Source organism: Lasioglossum baleicum, unplaced genomic scaffold (assembly GCF_051020765.1).
Source record: "Lasioglossum baleicum unplaced genomic scaffold, iyLasBale1 scaffold0021, whole genome shotgun sequence".
Classification (NCBI taxonomy): domain Eukaryota; kingdom Metazoa; phylum Arthropoda; class Insecta; order Hymenoptera; family Halictidae; genus Lasioglossum; species Lasioglossum baleicum.
In genome coordinates, this window is record NW_027469081.1 from 2,113,677 (window position 1) to 2,138,078 (window position 24,402).

At 39.4% G+C, this 24,402-nt stretch overlaps 2 protein-coding genes across 15 annotated transcripts in view; one reads left to right on the forward strand and one right to left on the reverse strand.

The window, feature by feature from the left end:
* The window catches only part of Oamb (Octopamine receptor in mushroom bodies), a 148,707-nt gene extending 137,399 nt beyond the window's left edge, over nucleotides 1–11,308 (forward strand). For 11 of the 13 annotated variants that reach the window (XM_076445180.1, XM_076445187.1, XM_076445184.1 and 8 more), the window contains 7 exons: nucleotides 283–381; nucleotides 478–605; nucleotides 4,156–4,293; nucleotides 5,090–5,375; nucleotides 8,269–8,430; nucleotides 8,622–8,932; nucleotides 9,875–11,308. In XM_076445180.1, coding sequence (XP_076301295.1) covers nucleotides 283–381; nucleotides 478–605; nucleotides 4,156–4,293; nucleotides 5,090–5,375; nucleotides 8,269–8,430; nucleotides 8,622–8,932; nucleotides 9,875–9,992 — 1,242 coding nt within the window. In that variant the 3' untranslated portion in view covers nucleotides 9,993–11,308. Of the gene's footprint in view, nucleotides 1–282; nucleotides 382–477; nucleotides 606–4,155; nucleotides 4,294–5,089; nucleotides 5,376–8,268; nucleotides 8,431–8,621; nucleotides 8,933–9,855 lie in introns of all 13 variants that reach the window. The other 2 variants (XM_076445191.1, XM_076445192.1) reach the window with 2 other exon arrangements.
* A 1,613-nt stretch (nucleotides 11,309–12,921) lies between these two features.
* Nucleotides 12,922–23,620, reverse strand: LOC143219227 (facilitated trehalose transporter Tret1-like). 2 transcript variants are annotated; one of them, XM_076445195.1, is made up of 7 exons: nucleotides 22,843–23,620; nucleotides 22,293–22,551; nucleotides 21,881–22,041; nucleotides 20,321–20,569; nucleotides 17,810–18,057; nucleotides 16,417–16,652; nucleotides 15,277–15,472 (listed from the first exon to the last, which is right to left on the reverse strand). In XM_076445195.1, exons 1-7 carry the CDS (start codon nucleotides 22,922–22,924, stop codon nucleotides 15,412–15,414), a joined length of 1,296 nt encoding a protein of 431 aa, XP_076301310.1. In that variant the 5' UTR covers nucleotides 22,925–23,620; the 3' UTR covers nucleotides 15,277–15,411. The 2 variants fall into 2 exon arrangements, with proteins under 2 accessions (XP_076301309.1, XP_076301310.1); XM_076445194.1 differs by lacking the exon at nucleotides 16,417–16,652 and having other exon boundaries at nucleotides 12,922–15,472; nucleotides 22,843–23,600.
* Between the last annotated feature and the right edge of the window lie 782 nt (nucleotides 23,621–24,402).

Sequence of the window (24,402 nt, forward strand, 5' to 3'; positions counted from 1 at the left end):
CTTTCACATATTAATGTATCTTCTCTTCCCACCTACTGATTTCCGAGCCCACCATATTCCAATGAAATCATAATCAGCAACATCAGTCATTCGGAAAATTTTCAATTTTGCGTCGCCTCCGAAAAAAGATAGTATTGTATTTAAGTTCGTGTGTATTCACATAAATTAAATGGAAATTATATCATACTTTTCAGTGCGTTTTTTCGAAGTCGGTTTAATTTTTTTTTTTTCAAAGTTTTTTTTTATTGTCGTTGATATTTTTATTGAAAATATGAATCGCAGATTATGTCACCGAAGAGAGCCAGACTCCTAGTCGCCACCGTCTGGATCCTGAGTTTCGTGATCTGCTTCCCGCCGTTGGTCGGTTGGAAGGACCAAAGGGTAACTATATATAGAATGATCCGTAACAATTGCCAGCCTCGTTACCGAAGCTGTCTTCTCTACTTTTTCTCAACGATAACGTTCATCCTCCAACAGTCTCATCCTACGTACAACGGGACGTTCGCTCAAAATGGCCCGTTCAACACCACCACGATCCTGGTCCCGGTAAAACCGTGTCCCTGGATCTGCGAGCTGACCAACGACGCTGGCTACGTTGTCTACAGGTAATCGAAAAGACATCGACAAAAAACGATATCACAAAACCGCAAATCCCTCGATTCGAAGACAGAAGCTCGGAAAAGTTTTCTGGAAATTCGAACGATCTGCAATAAATTGCGCAAACATCAGAATTGGATTTTCCCCGAACAGACTCGGTGCAAAATTCGATATTCCACCGTCGGCAAATTAAACAGGATTTATTACGAATTTTACATTCCCGGAATATGACACATATCGAAATTTCCACTCCGATCGGGGGCAGACTGTTTACCTTGCTCTGATAAAAAAAGAGATGTTATTCAATTTTACAGTCCGTGTGTGATTCTTGTAAAAATTAACGATTCCAAGATTTTTAACTATCGTTGCTTTTATTGGTTTTAATGCCGGGAGAATCGGACGTTTATTCTATTGTATACAGGGCCGGCCTTCTCTATAAAGCGGCCTGGGTGCAAGAAACCATTTGGGGCTCCATATTTTTTGTAAAGTAAAAAACAATTTACAAACACGAACATACAGGGTGAGTCCGAAGAAACAGAACACCTAAATATCTCCGTTACTTTTCGTTGTACAAAAAAACTTGCTTGGACAAAGTTACACTGTTTGAAGGGCCACATGTAACGGTGCAAGGGAAAAAATTTTCAAGGTAATTTTTTACAAGATTTCAAGGTCAGTGATATTTTTTTAAATGTAATGAGGTTATTTTTTAATACATCAATCGATGCAGCTGGAGATTCGTTATAAAAAAAGTACTAACCCGTGTATGTCGAAAAGTTAGTAGTTCAGGAGATATTTCAATTTAAATAACTCTAAAACACCATTACTGTCGTACTAAAACGTTAGCGTTTACTTGCTAGTGTAAATTGAAGAGTTGGAATTGAAATTGAAAAATTGACGTTGAAAATGAAATTGAAAATTTGAAATTAACGAATTGAAATGGAAAAATTGACGTGGAAATTGAAAAATTGAAATTGACGAGTTGAAATTGAAATTGAAGTGGAAGGGTTGAAATTGAAATTGAAGTTGAAGGGTTGATATTGAAATTGAAGTTGAACGGTTGATATTGAAATTGAAATTGAAGTTGAAGGGTTGATATTGAAATTGAAGTTGAACGGTTGATATTGAAATTGAAGTTGATATTAACGAAATGAAATTGAAAAATTGACGTTGTAATTGAAAAATTGAAGTTGAAATTGAAGTTGAAGGGTTGATATTGAGTTTGAAGTTGATATTAACGAAATGAAATTGAAAAATTGACGTTGTAATTGAAAAATTGAAGTTGAAATTGAAGTTGAAGGGTTGAAATTGAAATTGAAGTTGAAGAGTTGATATTGAAATTGAAGAGTTGAAATTAACGAATTTAAATTGAAATTGAAGTTGAAGGGTTGATATTGAAATTGAAGTTGAAGGGTTGATATTGAGTTTGAAGTTGATATTAACGAAATGAAATTGAAAAATTGAAGTTGAAGTTGAAATTGAAATTGAAGAGTTGAAATTAACGAATTTAAATTGAAATTGAAGTTGAAGGGTTGATATTGAAATTGAAGTTGAACAGTTGATATTGAAATTGAAAAATTGACATTGATTTTGAAATTGATGTTAGCGTTTGCTTACTTTCAGAAAAGTTACATTATTACAACGTTTTTATTAGCTCGCTTTCTTGTTTGTGTGTTTGTCTGTCTGTTTGTTCGGTGGCAAATTTTGCAATTGATTTAAACTAACTTCCCGATGAGCTAGAGGCTTGTTTTAGTTCTTGATCGTATTGCGGCCTTGTCAATCGCGGGGCCCCGGTGCATAGCATCCGCCGCACCCTCCAGATGGCCGGCCCTGATTGTATAAGGAAGAAAGATACTTTAGAGATGAGGTCTCTGGTTCGAATGACGCTATCAACGTGTCTATTTCTATGTGGCAGTGTTCTCTCGCGTATCGACTCGACGAAAGACAACAGACAGTCTCAACACGGTAAACGCAATATATTTTCCGGGGCAAACGTAATAATTGGAACGGGTTTCCGTGAACAACGAACGCAAACAAAAGAGGAAGGTGAAGGGATTTGTTGAAACGCGAAAATTCTTCGCCGTCAAAGGATATGACGAGCGGCGAGCGGGTGAGAATGCCAACTAGCGAATGAAATTTTCATCGGTTCCGCGTAATTGAATTCCACTGTATGTACCAGTTCAGCTTGTCCGGAGGCTTGCGCAGAAATTATTGCATATTACGATGTCAAGAGTTGGATCTGAACTTCTGGCAACCGTCGCGTCGCGCCGAGCCGTTTCTATTCTTACCGCGTTATCACGATCGGCGCATGCATCAATCCAGGCCGCTTTATGCGCTACGCGAGTAGACGTTTAATTCTTTTGAGGAGTGTAATTTGCTATGAACATATTTCATTTCACTCTGCACGGTCCAAACATTAATCCAGCCTACATATGTTTACGTAAATGTTCATTAATTTTGCATGGAATAGGAACAGGGAACAGCATAAAATTAAACAGTATTTATTATGGATTTATATTTACATTTTTAATACCAGTAGTTTGTTTACGCATAAATGTCCTTTTAGAAGGTCAAGTTCTACGGAAAATGTTGTTTAAAATAGAAACAAGTCGCGATAAAAATATCTGTATATCGATACATACTTGCAAGCTCTAGTTCGATCGATTCAATTCAATAAAGGACAAATATACTATGCTCAATATAATAGAAAAGACGTTCGGTATCGAGTATAATCGCGGAATCACGGATGTAAACCGTCACTGATTTTCACGGCCCCGGTGACATTTTACTTTATACAGAATTGAACAATCCTTTGAAGACATTTCACGGACATTATCTCGATGTGACAAAGGCAACGTTCACAATAATTACGCTCGTTCCTTCCGTATCCTTTTATTTTCTTTCGTTTCTTTCATGTCGAGATCCTAGCCCAACAACGCAACAACGGGAAAAATTGTAACCGTTAACTAACCCGAGTACAAACCGAAAGATCAAACGAGGCTTTCAACAAGCGCCCGTCCATTAAACGCAGTTTCCGCGTTTCAGGATCTTTCGCCGGTGAAAAACAGTGGAATTATTCCCTCTTGTTCGGTGAACGACACTTACGCCTATCCAATTCTTTTCTTCTGTCCGCGGAAGTTATCGGTGTTTCCGGAGATTTGACTGTGTCCGAAATGATTCTTCGTGGCGTTTTCTATGCGTCCTGTATCGTTAAACCTTGTTTCGCTTGTTTCTACCGATCTTCTAATCCTTTTACATGTTTCGAATAGACTGTTCGACAAATTTGAACGAAATGTATAAACGTATCAAACAAGCTTCTGGCTTCTAATCGATTCTTAAAAATCCATACTTCATTCATCGTTATCGATTATCATTTTGCGCCGTATTCCATGCGGTAAGAAGTTCGTCGTTACCGTCGATTATAATTGGTGACTGCGGATTAATTCAGATAAATGTATGTTTGCATAATGATCCGCAGTCAGCTGCTGGCGATGCTCATTGTCAGTTGGATAAGTCGGATAAGATGAAAAAGTTTCGTGATTCTTTGTTGTCACGTTTTAGTGCCCTGGGCTCCTTCTATATACCGATGCTGGTCATGTTGTTTTTCTACTGGAGAATATACAACGCGGCTGTATCCACGACGAAGGCCATTAATCAAGGCTTCCGCACGACAAAGGGCTCGAAAACTTTCGGCTCCAGGTAAAAGGGTGGGAGCCACACCGGCAACGTTCGTCCATTATTCCCGTCGAATTCGAGCTTTTCGATCAGCTGAACCGGAAGCGGCATCCGGCACGCGTCGCTTCACATTCCCCCCTAATGTGGTTGTTCTGGCGAGCTGTTTTTATTCCACGTCAACGTTTCCGCGACTCGCTGTCTCTCTCTCTCTCTCTCTTTCTCTCTTTTCTATCCCTTTTTGTTCCACTGTTCTCCACGTTCCTGCTAACCAGCGATGTCTAGTTGAATTTACAATAGATGCACGGTGCTCCGTAATAATCCAAACATCAACATCGTGATGGAGGACTCTAGCTCTAGCTAGCCCAAAACTGCCCTTGGAGGTTTTTCAATGACTATCGAACCATTCGAAAGTTAACCAAGAAAAACCCCTCCGAGTAAACATATCAGTCTCTTTTGTATTTGATGCAAACACGCAATCAGATCGTCATTGTTGAATTATGGCTCCGTACATTTTTTATCTAAACAGAATGTCCGTAAAACAATGAACGGCCCGAAAACCATCCGCGAAAGCCGTACTCGCGACAAACCCAATCAAATCGGCATCGATCCAAGAACTCCCACGCAATGACCCACCGTCCAAGTCATCACAGGTCAAAACACAATCCAAAAGCCTCGTTGCACCAGGTCATGTTACATTGCACGCACGATTTCGATCAATTCCGCGCTCGTACAATGGGAAACAATGCGTTTTCCCCGTGGCGGGCAACGATCCGCGAACGATTTGCAAGCGATTCACCTCGCGACATGCATTTTTCCGCAGATTCGACGAACAAAGGATGACCTTGAGGATGCACCGGGGCCGCGGCAGCGTGCACAACGGTAGCAACAACGGGAGCCCGAGGAGCCCGGAGTCGAATAGTCGGAGCTCGGTGAAAAAGGAGAAGATCAAGATCTCGGTCTCTTATCCGAGCACCGAGACGCTGAATACAAAGTGCAACACACTCGAGAGGACGCCCTCGAGATGCTCTCAAGTGTCGGTGCATTACAGCAACGGGCAGACGCAGAGTCAGCTTTGCCCGACCACGCCGAGGAGCACGCATCTCAAGGTAACGCTCCTAGTCGAGAACCCCCGGAGATCGCTAATTTCCAAATCGATACAAATTTTCTCTATACTCCCCCACCCTTCCTCCTCTCTCTTTCCTGTCTCTGGTCGCTTTCACGAAATAATGAACAATAGTGCCCCGTAGATTCTAGCGTCAAGTAAGGTGAAGTGCCCTAAGTCTCTGGACAGTCCAACAGTGATACCTAAATCTGGACAATTGAATTTTCATAGTAAAATCAGTAATTAAGAGATTAAATAATTATATTATATATTCCGAGGCCTTTCTCTCTCTCTTAGCTACAAGTAGGTGTGAATATTATTTCATTATGACATCAATTGAAATTTAAAAATAAATTCAAAGTTCATCTGAAAACAGTATACAAAATTAGTCGATTTACATGCGAATCATGTGCATTTATAGTTCGAACTTTTGTTAGAAAAAAAGATATAATTTAAGCCCTCAGACAAAAAATAATTACCACGCGTAATAATATTGATATTTTAAAATAAATTGGCAATCAAATTTAACGTAAATAATAATTATTAATCCAAATATTAGATGTCCAAGATTAGGATTGTTTTCAAATATAATTACTCCATACTGGGACCCGATGACAGTAGCTGTCCCACTCTAAGCATCTACCACTAAATGTGCTTATGCTTGAAGCCGGACACGCGTTTGTGAATAAAATCAAAACGCATTGTTTGCAAATTATTTAACTAAATGTACGTATAAGTAGTCTTCTATTAGCTTCTATAACGAATGTAGAAAATGTGTTCCGGCTCTGTGACGTTAACAATACTTAATTTTTATGTCATAAATCTATCAGTATTAATACCTAACACTGATCTTAAAAACAGTTCTTAAAAAATGTTCTTTTCAGATTGTGAACTTGCTTTAAAAATTAAACTTTTGATTCCAGTCGAAAAAAGTAATTAATAAGTATCACAAAAAAACAGATTAAAGTAAGAGAAAGCCAAAAATGTACATAAAATCTAAGAATATTATTAAAAATGACAGATTGAAAGAAAATAGAAGACTGAATAAAAATATAAAATTGAAGAGAAATCAAGAATCTCATTCTGTTGAATCCATCGTACAAGTACAAGCTCTCAATACAGTGGGCCAGTTTAAGATTCCAAAAAGCACGCATCAGTTTTCTAGAATGAAAATTTTAAGTTCGGTGGATGCTAATAAAGGACCACCAACTGTACTGTCGAAGACAGAAGAGAGATCTTGCAAAAAGGAGCAAGAAAAAAATTATAGAAGAAGAACATTTGTCAAAAAAGCAGGAAAAAGAGAGATACAAAATTAAAAAAGAACAGGAACAAGAAATCAATAATAATTTACACGAAAGTAAAAAGATAATTACACAACAAATTAAGGCCAGAATGTAATATACAATAATAATATATTCATATGTGCATCACACACTAAAGATTTAATAAAGTTCGATGTTATAGATCAGGCATGGGCAAATTTTTGCTCGATCGGAGGCATTCTCAAGGAATACCCCCACTCCTCTCGATCGCGCGTCTCGCTCCCCGTAGCGGCCATAGTGCTTGGAGCACTATAGTGTCTGTTGCATATTATATGTAAATTCAATTTGTCCCGGTGTAGGGTTTACTTCTGTCCAGGTACTAGCTTAGATTGGATTTAATATGTCCAACTACCAGGTTTGAATTATTCTTGTTAATACAATTAAGATATTAACCTAAACAATGATTTTTTTATTTTAAATTACTTTACAAACTCTGAACTGTGTATGTTAAAACTCTTAAAAAAATTATTTTTGTTTATTTAAAGTGATAAAATTTAAAATAGAAAAACATGCTGTCCAGGCATAGGGCACTTCACCTTATGCGTCTCAAGGTAAGAACCCCGCACTAATCATATGGAAAATCTATCCCGGTAAAATCAGTTGGATTTTTCATATATGTTGTAGAATCGACAATGTAGATCATAAGCTAAAAAAGCCAACTGATTTTGCCGGGATAGATTTTCCATGCGGGTTTCTTTTCTCGTCGAATTCACGGCGATTCACCGCGAAATTCGCCAACTTTGAAATGGTTCCAAATTGCTCGTATCCGCCCTTCCATGCCTATTTCCTTTCTGTTTTCCTCTGGCTCTAACCGGTGCGGTTTTCGCGAGAAATTACGCGCTATTATTCGCGATGTTTATTCGACGCGCGGAACGTCCACGTTTCTTAACGTTATCGTCGATATTTTTAGCTGCCTGAAAGTTTCACGGTTCGCGAATGATTCGGCCGGCCCTGACACGTCCGGGTAATACACTCGAAATTTTAACGAGCGGGAAAACGGTACATTGGATGATATTTCGGGAATTCGGAAACGCTGCGCGTTCACCGGCCAGCTGGTGGAAGTTGGTCCTCATTTTTATATAGAACAATTTGGAAAAATTTTCATTTCAAAGATTCCTCTACTATATCGGGATCATGCCCGAAGAACACACTGCAGACAGTTGTTTGGCTCTGCATCGTCCAGTTCTGCAGCAATAAATTCCTAAAAGTGACCTAGTTTTGCGTGATTTAATCGGTGGACGTTTTCGCCAGACCTACATAAAACTAAACAGTTGCGAGTGAACCGGGGATTCTGATTTTCTTCTCGAATTATTTCTCCTTGCTGAATTTCTCAACGATCGTGGCGAAGAATCGTTTATTTCGACTCGTTTTAGAACAGAGATATAATATACAGTCGGATAAACAATGTGAAAGAATTTTAAGTCGTTTAACTATATCATATTCGTTTCACCGAACCCGGCATCCGTCCTCGCCCCTAACAAGACAAACGAGACGCTCTCCGTACGTTCCAATAAACTTATCGTATAAAAACCAAGTGAGAACGTAGGTGTTGTTAAAATAGTTTCGGAACGACAGGTGGGCGGGATCAATAGGGTAGGCAGCACCAGAAAACCCAGCAGAAGAAGCAGTTGCGAGAGCCAAGTGACAGGCGACGAAGTGTCGTTGCGAGAGCTCGCACCGGGCCCTGAAGAGAAGCCTAGGACGATTAGGATGGGCAAGAGGAACATAAAGGCTCAGGTAACTTGGGAACGCTCGACAAAAATCAGGTCTAACGTCTTCAATTTGAACGATCAACGTGTCGAGACCTACATACGTAAAGGTTCTCATTGGAAATGCAGTTTTCTAACTAGACGTTCAGATTTCGAAGCGTACGCTACGCTTCTATGAAATAATAACGAGGTACGTTGCGCGGGTTCACGCGCACACAGGTGAGAAGGTTTCGCATGGAGACCAAGGCTGCCAAGACGCTGGGCATCATAGTCGGCGGATTCATCCTCTGCTGGCTGCCATTCTTCACGATGTACCTTGTCCGCGCGTTCTGTCCGAATTGCATCCACCCAACCGTGTTCAGCGTGCTCTTCTGGTTAGGCTACTGCAACTCCGCGATCAACCCGTGCATCTACGCTCTCTTCAGCAAGGACTTCCGGTTCGCGTTCAAGAGGATCATCTGCAAATGCTTTTGCAAGCGACAGGGCGACGGCGCTAGACGCGGCAGCGACGGAAGTCAACTCACCGTGAGGTAACAACACAATTGCAGACAGTATTCCGAGGCAATCGCTATGCTTCCAACTATCTTATGTACATTAGTAACACGGTGCATTATACAGGTGTGCCGACTTAGCATCTCTGTAATGCTGAAATTTGGAGGCAGATGAGTCGTAATTCTCTGGCCGCCGCCAGACGGCGCATGATTCCAGGTACCGTACGTGTGCGAATGAGTTTGTATGTATTCAGCAGCGCGTCTGAATACACACACAATCTCATTCGCGCACGTACAGTACCTGGGACCATGCGCCGTCTGGCGGCGGCCAGAGAATTACGACTCATCTGCCTCAGTTTTTTGAGGGAAGTCGGCACACCTGTATAATGCACCGTGATTAGTAATCTGTTAACAGACGGAAATTATTTCATTCCTTTTCTTCGAACACCGATGTTTTCTCGACAATTTTTCAACCAACGTTCATAGCGGTCGATGTTCAGACCGTTTAATGTTTCATTTACATTCACCGGCCGCGGCCGAGAGATATACTTTTATGTCACTGTTGACACGGCACAGATTTCCACTAATTAGCGATTTTAAGGACGCGCGGGCAGGCAAAAAGTGACGCTGGCTGGTCAGCGGTATGCCACTTTGAACTCCAATCTTGCGTGGAAAGTTTTATTTAATTTTTTGTCGGGTATGTATGTTTTCCGAGACTTTCGCCGATTAAGTAACTTTCGACGAGCAAATGTCTGCCACTTGACCAACACAAGAATTAGATAGAAATTCACCTCGATCTTTTGTAAACGTGGATTTTATTCAAACTTCAAAGCACCAGAGTTTTCTATGAACAAAACGGTCGCGCAACATACGAAAGACCTAACAGAGTAAAACGCTTCTCATGTTTTCCCGCGCAAAAGCTGCTTTCGGGTGAAACTCGCAACCAAACATACGAAGAGAAGATTGCTCTTCTGGTTCCAGGAACGACCGTAGCCCGAGTTACTCGACCCGGATGCCACAGCAGGGTGTCTCGATCGACGATTCGGACCTGGACCCGAGTTCCGAGCCGACGGTGCACTCTCAGAGCGAGTCCAGATGACTGTAGCGCGCCAAGTGTGGCGCTCACCGCGTCACCTTCAACCCGAAGACCTCGAAGGTGAGGATACAATCCTTCTGACGGATCCGGAACAACGCCAATGATCAGTGCCGCGGAATCGAGCACAACAGACCACAGTTCCCACCAGCCGGAGCGGTTCCAGCAAGGGAAACTCGTGGATCAAAATAGTCGAGCTTCTTCGGTGTCTTACTTCGTTCGCAAACGACTCCGTAGTCTCTCTCTCTCACTTTCTCTCTTACTCTCTCTCTATCTCTCTATCTCTCTGAAGACTCGTGGATTATCGTGGACTCTCCTCTGAACGATAAAGAACACAAAACGAGAAGAAACGGACTTGGAAATCCTAGTGCGGTAATGGACGAACTCGTCCGCGAAATACTCAACAAACCCTTCTTCGGTGCCCCTGGTGAAGTACCTGTGGCTTCGGTTGCTCGAAGTTCCTCGGGGAAAGGGGATACTCGTTGACAGGTCCGACAGTCCGGTTTTGGAAGGACGACAATTTCCTCGAGCACAAGTCCAATAAGTACGTGTCGATATCTATATGTACGCAGCTAATGTTTAAACGCAGAAAAACCGAATCGTTCCGCCCGCGACTATCATCCCCTCGGAAAAGTTCTTCGAGCCGTTTGCTAATGAGCAGAGGCGGATCCTTCTGAATCCCCATCGAAACCATTGTTTACTACACCCCCCACCCCCTCCACCCCGCCATATTGCTTCCGTAGATTTTTTACCGTTAATCGTTGGTCACTCGCAATAATAACGTTGACGCCTTCGATGTTCGGGGTTCGTGTTCCGATGAGGTGTTGGCGCGGGATCGATAACGATTATATCAGCACGATAGCCCTGTTTCGAATCAATTTCGAATTGAACTTTTCATTTTCGAACAACAGATTTCTATAAAGAGTGAACTACTTGTTTCTCTATCGTATCGATCTGTTACCATTACGGGTGCGTAACATTAAAAGATAACGATAAAGGAGGTATTTTCACGATCGTACTATTTGAATGAATGGTAATTATTTTCACGGCACTCAGGTTCGATCAATTTCTACAGTAAATGAATATAGCTAAGAGAGGCATGAAACGTTATGATTCGGGTTTGAACTAGGGCTGTAACTTTTCCGAAGCTTCGAAGTTTTCGAAGTTTCGAAGTTTCGAAGTTACGAAGCTTCGAAGTCTTCCAAGTGCTCGAAATTTCAGTCTTCGAAACGTATGAAGTTGTAACTTATGAGTACCATACCATGTCACGATTTTTGATAAATAAAAATATTAACGTTCAGTCACCGGTGACTGACACTGAACTTTCCGTTTTGATTTTCCGTAATTAAATTAAATTTAAAAGAGTGCATTCTATTCATCAATTTCGGGATCATATCACGAATGTACTTAAAAAATAATACTTTGCAAACAAAATTTTAATGAGTTTTATTAAATTCGGTGAAATCGGATATCGCGGACTAAATGAAAAGAAAGGCAAGAAAGGCTTGGCGCTTGACAAAACTCACGTATTCAGTAGGACTGTAACACTTTCCTTCGAATTTCGAAGCTTCGAAACTTCGGAACTTCGGAACTTCAAAGTTTCTGAAATCGAAGCTTCGAAATCTTCGACCTTCGAAGGAAAGTTACAGCCCTAGTTTGAACCAGATAACGCTTCCGATTCGGATTTGAATCTGCAAAGATGCCAAGTGCTATTTTATTGGAGGAAGACAAAGGTGGAGTGTTTCGTCCTAGGCCCGCTGGAAGACTCATCAGTAAGGCTATCTAGCGGACCCTGCCTTAGACACAAATGTCATGAGGAAAGTTCTTAATATACTAATTGGTGTCAGTTTAGTAACTTGTGAGAAAGTCTTGTTCAACCGCCTGTCCATCTTGCGGACGTTTGTCGAAACGAGGCTTTAACTCTGTAATTTTTTCGCCATCTATAATGATAAAGGAGGTATTTTCACGATCGTACTATTTGAAAGATTGGTAATTATTTTCACGGCGCTCAGGTTCGATCAATTTCTACACTAAATGAATATAGCTAAGTAAGAGAGGCCTTTGTTTTCCTCCAATAAAATAGCACTTGGCATCTTTGCAGATTCAAATCCGGATCGGAAGCGTTATCTGGTCCAAACCCGAATCATAACGTTTCATGCCTCTCTTAGCTATATTCATTTAGTGTAGAAATTGATCGAACCTGAGCGACGTGAAAATAATTACCATTCATTAAAAGATAACATTACGATTGGGAATGGGGGAAGAACGAGGAGGGTTAAATATTAAATACTCTGCAGAATTAAACAAATTCCGTGAAAACAAAATGAGCAAACAGAATCTATCGATGACGATGAGAAATAGCGAACAGTCGCGAAAAATGATTGGTGCCAGCACCTCAACTACAGGGCCCTTCAAAATCGCTATGCTGCGCTGTTCGGATATTCTGAGGCGCCCTGCGCAGACACGCGATAACAAAGCGCACCGTTTAAGAATAAGTGTTGTTATATCGATGTAATTAAAGCAGAGAGAGAAGGTGGTAAACTCGTCACAGAATTTTTGTACGGTCGCGTTCAGACATTTCTTTTCGAGGCATTTATCGATCAATGGCGTTTGATCGAAACGCGCGCGCGACAATTCGCTGGTGGTGAGGGGGGGAGGGGGAGGAGGAGTAGGAGAGGGGGGGACAGAGGGACGTCCGATAAAGCAAAAAGCAAACTAAACCGAGAGCTATCGAATTCAGCGCCCGGCCCATTGTATTATGTGATATATCGTCTGCATACGTAACGAACGAATGGAAATAAATATGCGAATAAAGTCCATGATCGTTGACATCCGGCGCGTGGCTCTTTCTGTCCTGGAATTTTTCCACGCTCTTGCGCTGCAGCGGCCATCTTGTCGGCTTCAGGTACGTAATGATACTTTAATCGTAGAAAATATGAGTAAACGTAGGATTAACGGTGAACGAATCGTTGTCACAGTCACGATTTTATTGCAGTTGAATTTTATATATGTATTTTACAAACCACGTACATACATACCATATCAATCGTATCTTATTAATATTTTGAACATCGTTGAAAAGTATACAAAAATGTTTGAATCTTGCTTTATAGTCCGGGATCCACGGTCCATTTTTACAATTGATTACTATCAAGCTAATTTTCCGTGAGTAGCTTCATTTTGATGAGACGCCCAACAATTTCCTATACGAAAATTCTCGATTGTGATAGCTAACAGGGATAAAATATGTCGATTCTCAAAAATTTATTACTAACTGGGTTTTTTTTTGTAAAATCTCAAGTTAATTATCTAAATTATTCGAAAAAATATTTGTCCTACAAAATGTATGGTTTGATCAACGAGTCCCATCCTTCCAACATGTATCGTTAACGAGGTAATCAAAAATGATTACTAACTAGCTGATTTTTTTACTGTTGCTTAGTTAATATTTATATAATTTAACAGCCACATTGTCCTACAAATTGCGTGGTACGTTATCCCGGTCCTACACTCAGACATTGTTAATACCACAAGACCATTTTTCTTATTACTAACTGTAGGACAAAAATATTACATACTAGGTTAGTGTGTTCTCTGTCCAAATGAAACAATGTCCTACAAGAAAACAGGTATGTATCACTAGTCCGACAAGAATTGTCATTTTCGTTTTTCTATTTGTAACATAAGATAAAGTGAAAACATCTTAAAAATAAAATAAATTAATTAATATTAATTATTATTTGAACTTGATGTTTCAAATACTTAAAATTTGCCAACATTATTACTGGTATATCAGAATCTGTACAATGTATCTGCACACGATAGTTAGTATTAAATTGACAAAAGTGGTACACAATTTTGGTGTCAGCTTCTTCATGATAACAAGAGAGGTTATAGTCAATGACTCCTTTTATTTTATTTTCACTAGACACCTCATAAGTGTAACATTGATCATAATTAAGTTTAATATCCTTTCCTGTGATCAATGTAATAAATTCGTCCCTTTTGTCCAATCTTCAATTAAAAATTCTACAAATTTTTCTTTAAAGTTGTTACTCCGCAATAATTTGCAGAAATCTGCGGGACGATTATTGTCTTTACGTATAACGTCATACTGTGAGGACCGGGATAACGTACCACGCAATTTGTAGGACAATGTGGCTGTTAAATTATATAAATATTAACTAAGCAACAGTAAAAAAATCAGCTAGTTAGTAATCATTTTTGATGATCTCGTTATCGATATATGTTGGAAGGAGGGGACTCTTTGATCAATCCATAAACTTTGTAGGACAAATATTTTTTCGAATAATTCAGATAATCATCTTGAGATTTTACAAAAAAAAAACCCAGTTAGTAATAAATTTTTGTGAATCGTCAAATCGACATATTTTATCCCTGCTATCCCTGTTAGCTACCACAATCGAGAATTTTCGTATAGGAAATCGTTGGGGTCTCATCAAAATGAAGCTACTCACGGAAAATTAGCTTGATAGTAATCAATTGTAAAAATGGACCGTGGATCCCGGACTATTAGTCGATCTATTAAAAAAAAAAGTGATTTTGCACGAAGATAACGAATGTTCCGCGTTTTATAATATGTACATTGTTTCGTTGCACCGTTTTGCGAAGCCTTCTACAGTGATGCGTTCATTTAAAATTTAGTTGAGCAATTACCTGCATCCGGAAGCCACTTTCAGCTGTTCAATTGCAGTGACTCGAAGGAACGAGTTTAATTAAATTTCAGAACGCCAACTCAATTACAAACCAGGTAGAAATAAACGTACACACCGCACAACGATAATTCAGAGAAACCACTGAACTACCGGAATTTCATCTACAAACTTCTCTGGCACTCTTTCTTTCCTTCTACTCTGCTTAATCAGCGTTTCGAAAGTTAATTCGTTCTTCTAAATTCTCTTAAAATTACAACAGCAATTCTGTTCGTACGCGACTTGTAACTTCGAATAGAAAGTCATCCTATCTTACTTTTCTCAACTAGTATCTTGACAATTGGAACACGTTCTTATTTGAATAATTCTTCATTTTATATTTGTTTAATGCTATCTTGTCTTTCAGAGACTATCTTGAATTTGTTTGCTGATTAGGTATTTCTAAATGCAGTACTCCGAAAGCTCTCGCTCCTTTTCCAACTCGTCCAGTATCTCCTCGACGCTCTTCCCCTCCGTTTCCGGTACCATAATGGCGACGAACGCGACACCTATTAGGCTAACCATCCCATAAACAGCGAACGTCGAGGAGATTCCCATGAAAGATAGCATATCTTGGAAAAGTTTCATCGCTACGAACGTTGATACCCAATTGCACGTGACACTCGCGGAAATGGCAGCCGTTTTCATATCCTCGGGAAAAATCTTCTCGATCAGGATCCAGGGTATTGGCCCGCAACCAACAGCAAAGGCGGCTACATAAGTGAGAACTGATAAAAACGGCAGCCAAGTAAAGTCGGAAACGTCTTCTGTGTTCTAAAATATAAAAGGAAAATGTCGTCCGGTTATGGCATGTTGTTTGTGTTATACATGTACGTTTATTATGAATAACGTGTATTAATGTTTTCAGCGCACTGGTTCAATTTTGCAAATTACCACAAAATTTTCAACGTTTCGGTCAATATTTAGACCATTTTCAAGAAAAATTTTTCTATAATTGCGTCTGTAAAAATGATTGAATCAATGTATAATATGTAATTTATGTGGCATTCCGCTCGAAAAATCAAATATTCTAAGAAAACAAACCTACTTGCTAAGTGAACAAATTGTTTTAAACTATTTACAACGTTATAACCACATGTTGATACCATGCCTGTGATATACGAGCTGAGGTACAGTGGATAACAAAAGTAAGTTAACATTCATATTTTCAATAATGAAATCACGATAACAGTAATATTTATTCACTTATAAAAATAAGCAAGTTGATTACATAATTAATGGTAATGTTGAAAACAAAAATTTATGAAGATCTTCATAAATCTTCAGGTCACTGTGATTATCGTGATAAATTTTGTTTTCGACATTACCATTAAATATGTAATAAACTTGTTTATTTTTATAAGTGAATAAATATTACTGTTATCGTGATTTTATTATTGAAAATATGAATGTTAACTTACTTTTGGTATCCACTGTAAACGTTAGAATTTGAAGAGGCAATGAATCACAGAAAACATCGATCAACCCATTAGCCAATCAATGTTTGGCGGTAAATATGAACCGTGAGAAAACCAAGCAACAAGTTTCCACTGTTTGTATACCATACGAAGTTGTGGTAATTGTATTAATTGACATTCGATTCTACTTTTGATGTACTTTAAACCATTAACAGATTTTATTTGTTAGAAAAATTCATCATAAAACGTTACTGGTTCAGTAATGCTGCGTAATATTCATGTATCTCAGGTGTTTCATACCTGAGATTTACGCTATGATGTTTAATCATGTGAATTGTTTCCAATAAAATCCTCTGGTGCAAGTTGGCTTCTTTTTCTACTATTTTTACATTTTCGAAATCAAAAGCGTGGTCAAATTCTATTGAATGCCTCGCCAATGCAGTGTGTCGTGCTGGAGGTAGAAATATGCTATGTCTACGTTCTCTGATCCGAGTCTCCAAAAGTCTAAACGTTTGTCCTACGCTGAGAAAAAAATCCTGTCGAAACAAAAAAAATATATGTTGATTCAATAAGATGTGCTATTGAATAGTGCCAATATCATATGAACTTATTTTAATATTTAATACTATTGAATTTCAATAGCAAAACTCATTTCCGCCAATCATATAAGCGAATAGCTTGACATCAATGTTTTCAAAAAATAAGATATGGCCTCAAACCAATTCCAGTATAAATCAATACATTTCTCAAATTTTTTTAACGACATATCTGATTGAAGGAAAAAGAGAAATATTACGAATAATAATGTACGGTATTGAATCGAATAATGTTTTTAATCATTTTTCATGATAGACAATTCAAATACATCACGATTTGCTTCTAAATTTCATACTATTGAAAAGAATACATTGATATTCGTCGAAGTAAAAAAATTACAATAACACGCGTGTTATTGAGGTAACTACTTTTTTTCTCAGTGTATGTATACAAGTTGGCTACAACCCTTACAAGGTATTGAATAAACTAAATTGCAGTTTTTTAACAATGGTACTTTATCTTTGATCGCGGGGAAAAATTCCTTTAAATGATGTGGTATTTTGAAAATTGCGTGAATTCCTACCTTTCTGAATATTCTTTTAATATCGTTAGAAATGTTCTGAACGTAAGGAATAACGACGGTATTTTACCAATTTATTGGTCCTGTCCTCAAGAATTGTTTTGCCTTTTGTTTTTCAATAAACCAAGGATGGTAAATCTGAAAAACCTGTTCCTTGATGATCTTGGATAACCATTACGTTTCAAAACATCTCTAATAACAAATTGTCAGATCTAAATTCAGGATCAGATAGTAGGACTGCACGATCAATCAGACGTTTAATTAAGCCCACTTTGTGTTGTATAGGGTGGAAAGAGTAGAAACGTATCTACCTGACCAACTAGATTTATGGAACCAATTAGTTTTAAATTTGTTTCCTGCTTTAATTACACTAATGTCAAGAAAATTCTTTGTTAGTAGCATCAGATCGAACCAGTGCGCTGAAAACATTAATATACGGTATTAACAAATTGTCGATCGAGATAAAGGAAACAGTTTAGTATGAATTATTTGAAAAATATGGATGTAGTTGAGTAAGATAAAGCCAGGAGCTTTTACGCGTTTGTTTGGTGATTGTAAAACGGGTGAGACAGTTACCTTAAGGCGAAAGTAACCAGACAGAATGAACATGCAAACAGACATGATGGATAAGCTGAGGAAAAGTAGAAGTTTCCTCTTGGTGCGATCGATCAGACTCCGCGAAGACAGGGTGGCGATCACGTACGTCAATCCGACGATAATCGAACAACTTGTCGAGCTTAGGGGAAACCTTATATACTGGAATATCATCGTCGCGTAGGATATCACGGTGTTCATCCCTGACAGCTGTTGAAACATCGTCATACCTAAAAGGGGAACTTGTCAGATATCCGTGCGATTCGAAAACCAGAATGAACACGTAATTCCGTTCCACGGATAACATTGAAATTCTTCAAAAGAATTGATGAAAAATTATCTCCACGCGAATCTATTATAGCTAAACCATCCTTGTTAAGAAAAATTCAAACTCGCACGTTAGAAAATAGGACACGAATTTTTCCATGAACAAATTCGCGCAAACTGTATGTTTATTGAGACTTGAAGAATTCACGGTGACAAAACGACAAAATTCGAGCCAGAGCTCGATAGGAAATACACTCCTCAAAAGAATTAAGGGATCACTTGTGCGAACCCGAAAAATTGCTCCCACTTTACGTGATCACAACTCCGTAAAAAATTGCCGTATCGATATCGTTAAACAATGGTTTGAAAGCCTGAAATCTGTAGTTTCAGATGCTCCGTTTCAAATTGTTGCGATGTTGGTTTTTTACAAAGTTATAGCGAGATGAAGACAACATTGACGGTTAACAAAACTTTTGTGCAACTTTGGAACATCACACGGGGAGAAACAATTTTTTTTTATAAATCGCGTCAATATCATTTGGAAGGGCTATCTTTCCTGTGTAAATTGTGTGGTTGTTGAATATTGTGCGATTTTTTTTATTCGAGTTATTCAACATTGAAGGGAATATGGGCTTTTTACCTTTAACTGGCTCCAGAAAGCGAAAAAATTATCGTAGAATCTTGGGCAAAAAATCAATAGAAAGAGCGTTTCTTTCTCTTCAAGGCACACCTTGTGTTTTTTAAATTTCATTAACATTTCGATATACCAGGTGTTTCTGAAAATATGCTTGAAAAATGCACAATTTCCATTTTTCCTTTAACTCGCTGTATCTCAGCGAGAAATGATCGTAATAACATGATCCTAACGTCAGATTGAAGCAGAAATTCTGCCGATTCGATTGAATACCCCATGAACTCGCTGCGACAATTTTTTACCTATGGCAGCTGTGTTTGATGTCTGACATCTCTGAATACGCTACTGCCGCGCCGCACAGTGGGAACTTTCGTCCAAATCGGAGACAAAATCAAAGAACTTTCGATAGAAATGAGGTAGAGCGATGAAACTTTTTTTTAATTAAAGCTGAAACTTTGCAGAATATGGGAAAAATAGGGAGATTATGGTACGAACGTTTTTTAACCTTGAGAAAATTCGTTGAACGTGTAGAATTTCAAGAAAATGTGGTTTCTCCAGTACCATGCGCGGAATTTTTTTTTAACATGCTATATATATTATAAAAGGAATGCCTTGAAGAGAAAGAAACGCTCTTTCTATTGCTTTGTTGCACAAGATTCTACGATAATTTTTTCGCTTTCTGGAGCCAGTTAAAGTTAAAAAGCCCATATTCACTTCAATGATGAATAACTCGAATAAAAAAAAATCGCGCAATATTCAACAACCACACAATTTTCACAGGAAAGGTAGCCCTTCCACATGATATTAACGCGATTTATCAAAAAAATTTGTTGCTCCCCGTGTGATGTTCCAAAGTTGCACAAAATTTTTGTTAACCGTCAATGTTGTCTTCATCTCGCTATAACTTTGTAAAAAACCAACATAGCAACAATTTGAAACAGAGCGTCTGAAACTAGAGGTTTCAGGCTTTCAAACCATTGTTTAACGATATCGGTACGGCAATTTTTCACGGAGTTATGATCACGTAAATTGATCCCTTAATTCTTTTGAGGCGTGTAGAATACGAATTTTCACATTTAAATCCCCCGCGCCATGTAGAAATAGTTTGCATAGCATAGAATCCGAATTTCAGTATAAAACAGTTTACCTAAAAGTACGAATATCGCAAAGGAAACACTAGGATTCGTATGGTAAAGGCTAATTCGAGTCCAGCAAGGTAAAATTTCGAATGAGATAAAGGAAATTTGAATTGAAATTGCGTACCGCCGCGCCGCGCCACGTCTCGCCGCACCGACTAGAATGTAAAGTCGGCTCTGAATAGTAGAAAGTAGAACGTGCATTCAAATATTTTCGGCTGAAACTTCAATTTAGGACGCGCGAATTTGAATGTCACTGTGGCGGATTGAAATTTGAATCTGAATGTGACGAGGCAGGATTTAAATTTACACGTGCCTGCGTCTCGCGCGAGTCTCTGATGCGAATTTGAATATCGGCGACAGATCGTTTATTCGTGTATTATTTTCGAAAGGTATTTTTTGGTAGACAGTAATTATTGATGGTTGAGATAAGGGACCGTTGGTGAAATAGTTTACCGAGGGCAACGATGGTGGCCTTTCGATGCAGCCACAGTTCGGAGATGGGTAAATTTCGCCTCGAACTTTCTTCCGTGGAACCGTTTACTCGAAAATGGCTGAGGATCTCTTGAGCTGCTGCTGCTTCCTCGTGACGACTATGTCTGATCAACCAGATAGGCGATTCCGGTATCGATTTAGTCGCGATCGCGAGAAAACCTGGTGCGAAGGCGCAGAAGACCGCTATCGCTGTCAAATTGTCGGCGAAATCTGGAAAACAGTGATTTCTCAACACCTCACCGCGCTAGTTCAACTTGGAGACTTTTCTCCGATCATCTACTCACAACCCGAATGCGTTCATTTATTTTGCTGTTTCCTGTTGCTTTATAAAAACGAACAAGATTGCTTTTATCTAAAGCGTTTTTAGTATACATATATTAGGTCTATAACTTAAAAACCGGAATTTTTTTAGGAAATTTGAGCGTTTATTAAAGAAAATCATGTACAATTCTGTTATTCAAAGTATTGTCCATCAGAAGTGACAACATTTCCCCATCTTTCTGGCAATTTCTGGATGCCATCCCAAAAAAACCGGTCATCTTTTGAATCGAAGAACGAATCGAGCCAATTTTTGATGCCTTGGACTGAAGTGAAGCGTATTCCGGAAAGTGCATTCTGCATCGACCGAAACAAATGGTAGTCAGAAGGCGTCATAGACATATAGAGATAGACTGCGCCGTCTTATGGGCGAGTTGAAGCCCACAATGGCAGCGCGCGGTACAAAGAGTGAGAGCGAGAGCATGGACCCCGGCTAATGCTCTCTCTCTCTCGCACGCCGCCATTGTGGGCTTCAGCGCTTCGTACAGGCCGCGCAGTCTATCTCTATATGTCTATGGAAGGCGCCAAGTCTGGACTATATGACGGATGGGGCAGAACTTCCCATCCGCTATTTTCCAAATAATTTTTAACGGTTTGAGCAACATGTGGCCGAGCATTGTCATGTTGGAAAATTAATGTCTCGTGTCTGATCTCCCATTCTGGCCGTTTTTCCTTCAATGCTCTCTTTAAACGAATCAGTTGTTTTCGGTACAACTCTCCAGTAATGGTTTCACCCTGTTTTAGAAGCTGATAATACACAACTCCCTCCTGATCTTCAGTAACGCTTCCAATTCTTCAAACTTTTTCGACTGTCCAGGCCGCTCTTTGTCTTTGATGTAAAAATCGCCATTTTTAAAGTGTTGAAACCACTCGAAACACTGTGTTTTCGCAAGAGCATGTTCGCCATACAATTCCACGAGCAAACGATCACTTTCGGCTGCAGTTTTCTTTGCAAAAAAGTGACTCAGCAAAACTTCCCGCAAATGCTGTTTCTTTCGCCAATTTTCAAAACTTTCCATGATTGAAAAAAATATGATGCGCACAAGCAAATCAAACACTGTTGACTGATTTTGCAGGTTATGAATAGAGCTTCAGAATGACGCGTATGCCAATGATTTGCTACAGCGCATACACAAGTTTTGACATCTAGTGTTAAATTCCAGTTTTTAAGTTATAGACCCAATATATATATAGTATTGCTACCTAAAGAGTACGCGAATAAAATTCCAAGGCCAGTTTGAAGCTGGAAGATCATGCCTGATGACTCTTTGACGCGATCTGTCGTTATTTCGGAAAGGTAAAGCGGTATCAAAATGGAGGAGGCGCCACATGACAGTCCTGCTGTGAATCGGGCTACAAATATCCTTAAAAATATAAATATTTTCATTAAATTAAATGCTGTTGTGAAGTTTACATTTTATGAATTTCTAAGGATATCATATGCATGGCACACGTGTACTGTAAACGTTCGAGCGTGATTGCAAAAACGGGAGAAAAATTCTGTTGCCTGTTAGTTCAGTGCATATCAGAGCTACTTGTTCCATCTTTAATTAAGGATGAGAAGAGCGCGCACCATTAATATTTACAGAGGGTAATAAAGAGAGACGCTACCTACCATAGTTTGCTCCGTGCAAACCCGATAACGAACCAACACGACGATAAGAGCAAGCTGCTTATCAGAATGCTTCTCTTCCGGCTAATCCTGTCCGCAATTGTTCCTGCTGGCAGGCTACCAATTATGGCGCCCAAGGCCACAGATGAGCAGATCCAGGATGCGGCCTGGTTGCTTACGGGGTCGCCGTGTCGATTAAAAATTGGCAATGCTACCGTGGTCCAGGCGATGTATGTGCCCGTCGAAAAGTTCACTATGCTGGCTGCGATATTTTACGTAGACAGTTGGATCATTTCGAGGATTATCATTGTATCGTTAGACTGCGGATGCTGCATATGCGAAACTGCGCAAATTTTTTCCTCTAATAATAACCGTCACGATTGTAATAGCATTCTTGGAATCGTTTCATATTTAAACATTTTCCTGATAATTGCACGAGATCCGCAGTCTAATCGTTACGCTACACTCCTGAGACGATTCGATGTCACAGCTTCGATCGAGGAGCGTGGATCTACGACTACGAGATCGATCGATTCTGTGAACCTTTCCTCACCCAGCACCAGCAGCGTGTACTGCGATCTCTTGGCGATCCGTAAATCGCGTGCTCTGTCGTCGTTCGCGAATGACACCGCCATTCGAATGGTCGCGATGCGACGGATCACACTGCCGTCCGTCTCGATGAGAACCTCAGTCGTCGAGACGTGACCTTTTTATCTTGACACTTGACAGTGTGTTATCTGGTAGACGCAACTACCTACCCGCTGACTTGTGTCCATCGTGGCAGCAGCGTTACCAATCGCGCAGTCAACGATCGACCGCGTGAAAACTTGGAGCGAGCGTATTGTATTAATTAGCATTTTGTTCTTTTGAAAAAATTCAACCATTATTCGGTGAATACGGATTTTTAATTTAATTCTTATTTTCATAAATTAATTGACGAGACGCGCGGTAAATTTCCGACACGTTCAACATGGAATTTAGCAGTGACAGCTCTCTCACTTTGAACTTGTTCCGAACGTAACACAGGTCGATCGAAAGCGCCAGAGAAGTTTATTTATACTCCTGGCCGTCGAACCTTCCTCATTCACTTTGCTTTTGTCCGTTTCTGTAGAAATTTCAAGCTGATCTTTTACCGGCGAGAAAATAAACGTCTTCCGCATTCTGGCCGCGCTCCAAACAGCCAATGTACAGTGGCTACACCGCCAGCTGATACATACATATACATACGAACACTGATATTTAATGCTGCCACAGTGTCGGTATGTTTGTTGTGCAACTGTAAGCTGATACATTGTTTGGAAACAGCGGGGAATGTGGATCTGGATTGTGCTACGGGAAAGATCGACGAGTGTCCGGTGTTGGATCAACTAACCTGAAAAGAGAGACCCTTGAAAACCAAAATTGTGCGCTTTGTTAACCCGGCACTACAAACCAATATGGCGGCGCCCTTACCTGTCAAAAACACTGCAATAGCTTCTGAACGATTGATCCTACAGAATGGAAACTTCGGTTTGCAGTCGCCATGACACAATATTTTTCCTTTTACAAAAGATGGTTGAAATGGTAATTAAAATCGATCACAAGATATGTAAAGACTAAAAAGTAGAAAATAAAAAAATATATAAAAAAACTGTTTAAAAACCACGCTTATATTAAAATTGCACTAAAAAAGGAGAAAATAATTTTTTTACACATTAGCGACAATAAACAAAAGCGTGGAGCGCTAAACTATATCGACGCAATCTTCGTGGGAACGAAGATTGTTCCAGAGAACTATCCACCAATAATTCTTTTAGACATTAACGACAATAAATAAAAGCGTGGAGCGCCCACGAAGATTGCGTCAATATAGTTTAGCTATATTTCAGTTTAGAAGTAACGCTCCTGCGTCACTTCCGTTACATTAGAAAATTGTAGCCCCCCTCAGCAAAGAAGTTTCACTTGAAAAATCAAGATTGCTCATTTCACAGATTTATCATCGAATAAAAGATAGCTCTTACGCGAAAGCTCGAACACGATAAGAAATAATGAGTAGAACAAAAAGTGCCATTACAAATCGTTATATCTGGGTTTATCGACATCAATTTGATCGCTGGTTTAAATATGTTTTTTA

What these genes read in the sequence shown, in the direction of transcription:
- LOC143219227 (XM_076445194.1), bottom strand. Translation starts at nt 22,924, where the DNA reads ATGGCGGTGTCATTCGCGAACGACGACAGAGCACGCGATTTACGGATC. An exon ending in TTTGCACGGAGCAAACTATG is followed by an intron (nt 22,042 to 22,292) that starts GTAGGTAGCGTC and finishes TATATTTTTAAG; the next exon opens with GATATTTGTAGCCCGATTCA. An exon ending in GGCCACCATCGTTGCCCTCG is followed by an intron (nt 18,058 to 20,320) that starts GTAAACTATTTC and finishes TTCCCCTTTTAG; the next exon opens with GTATGACGATGTTTCAACAG.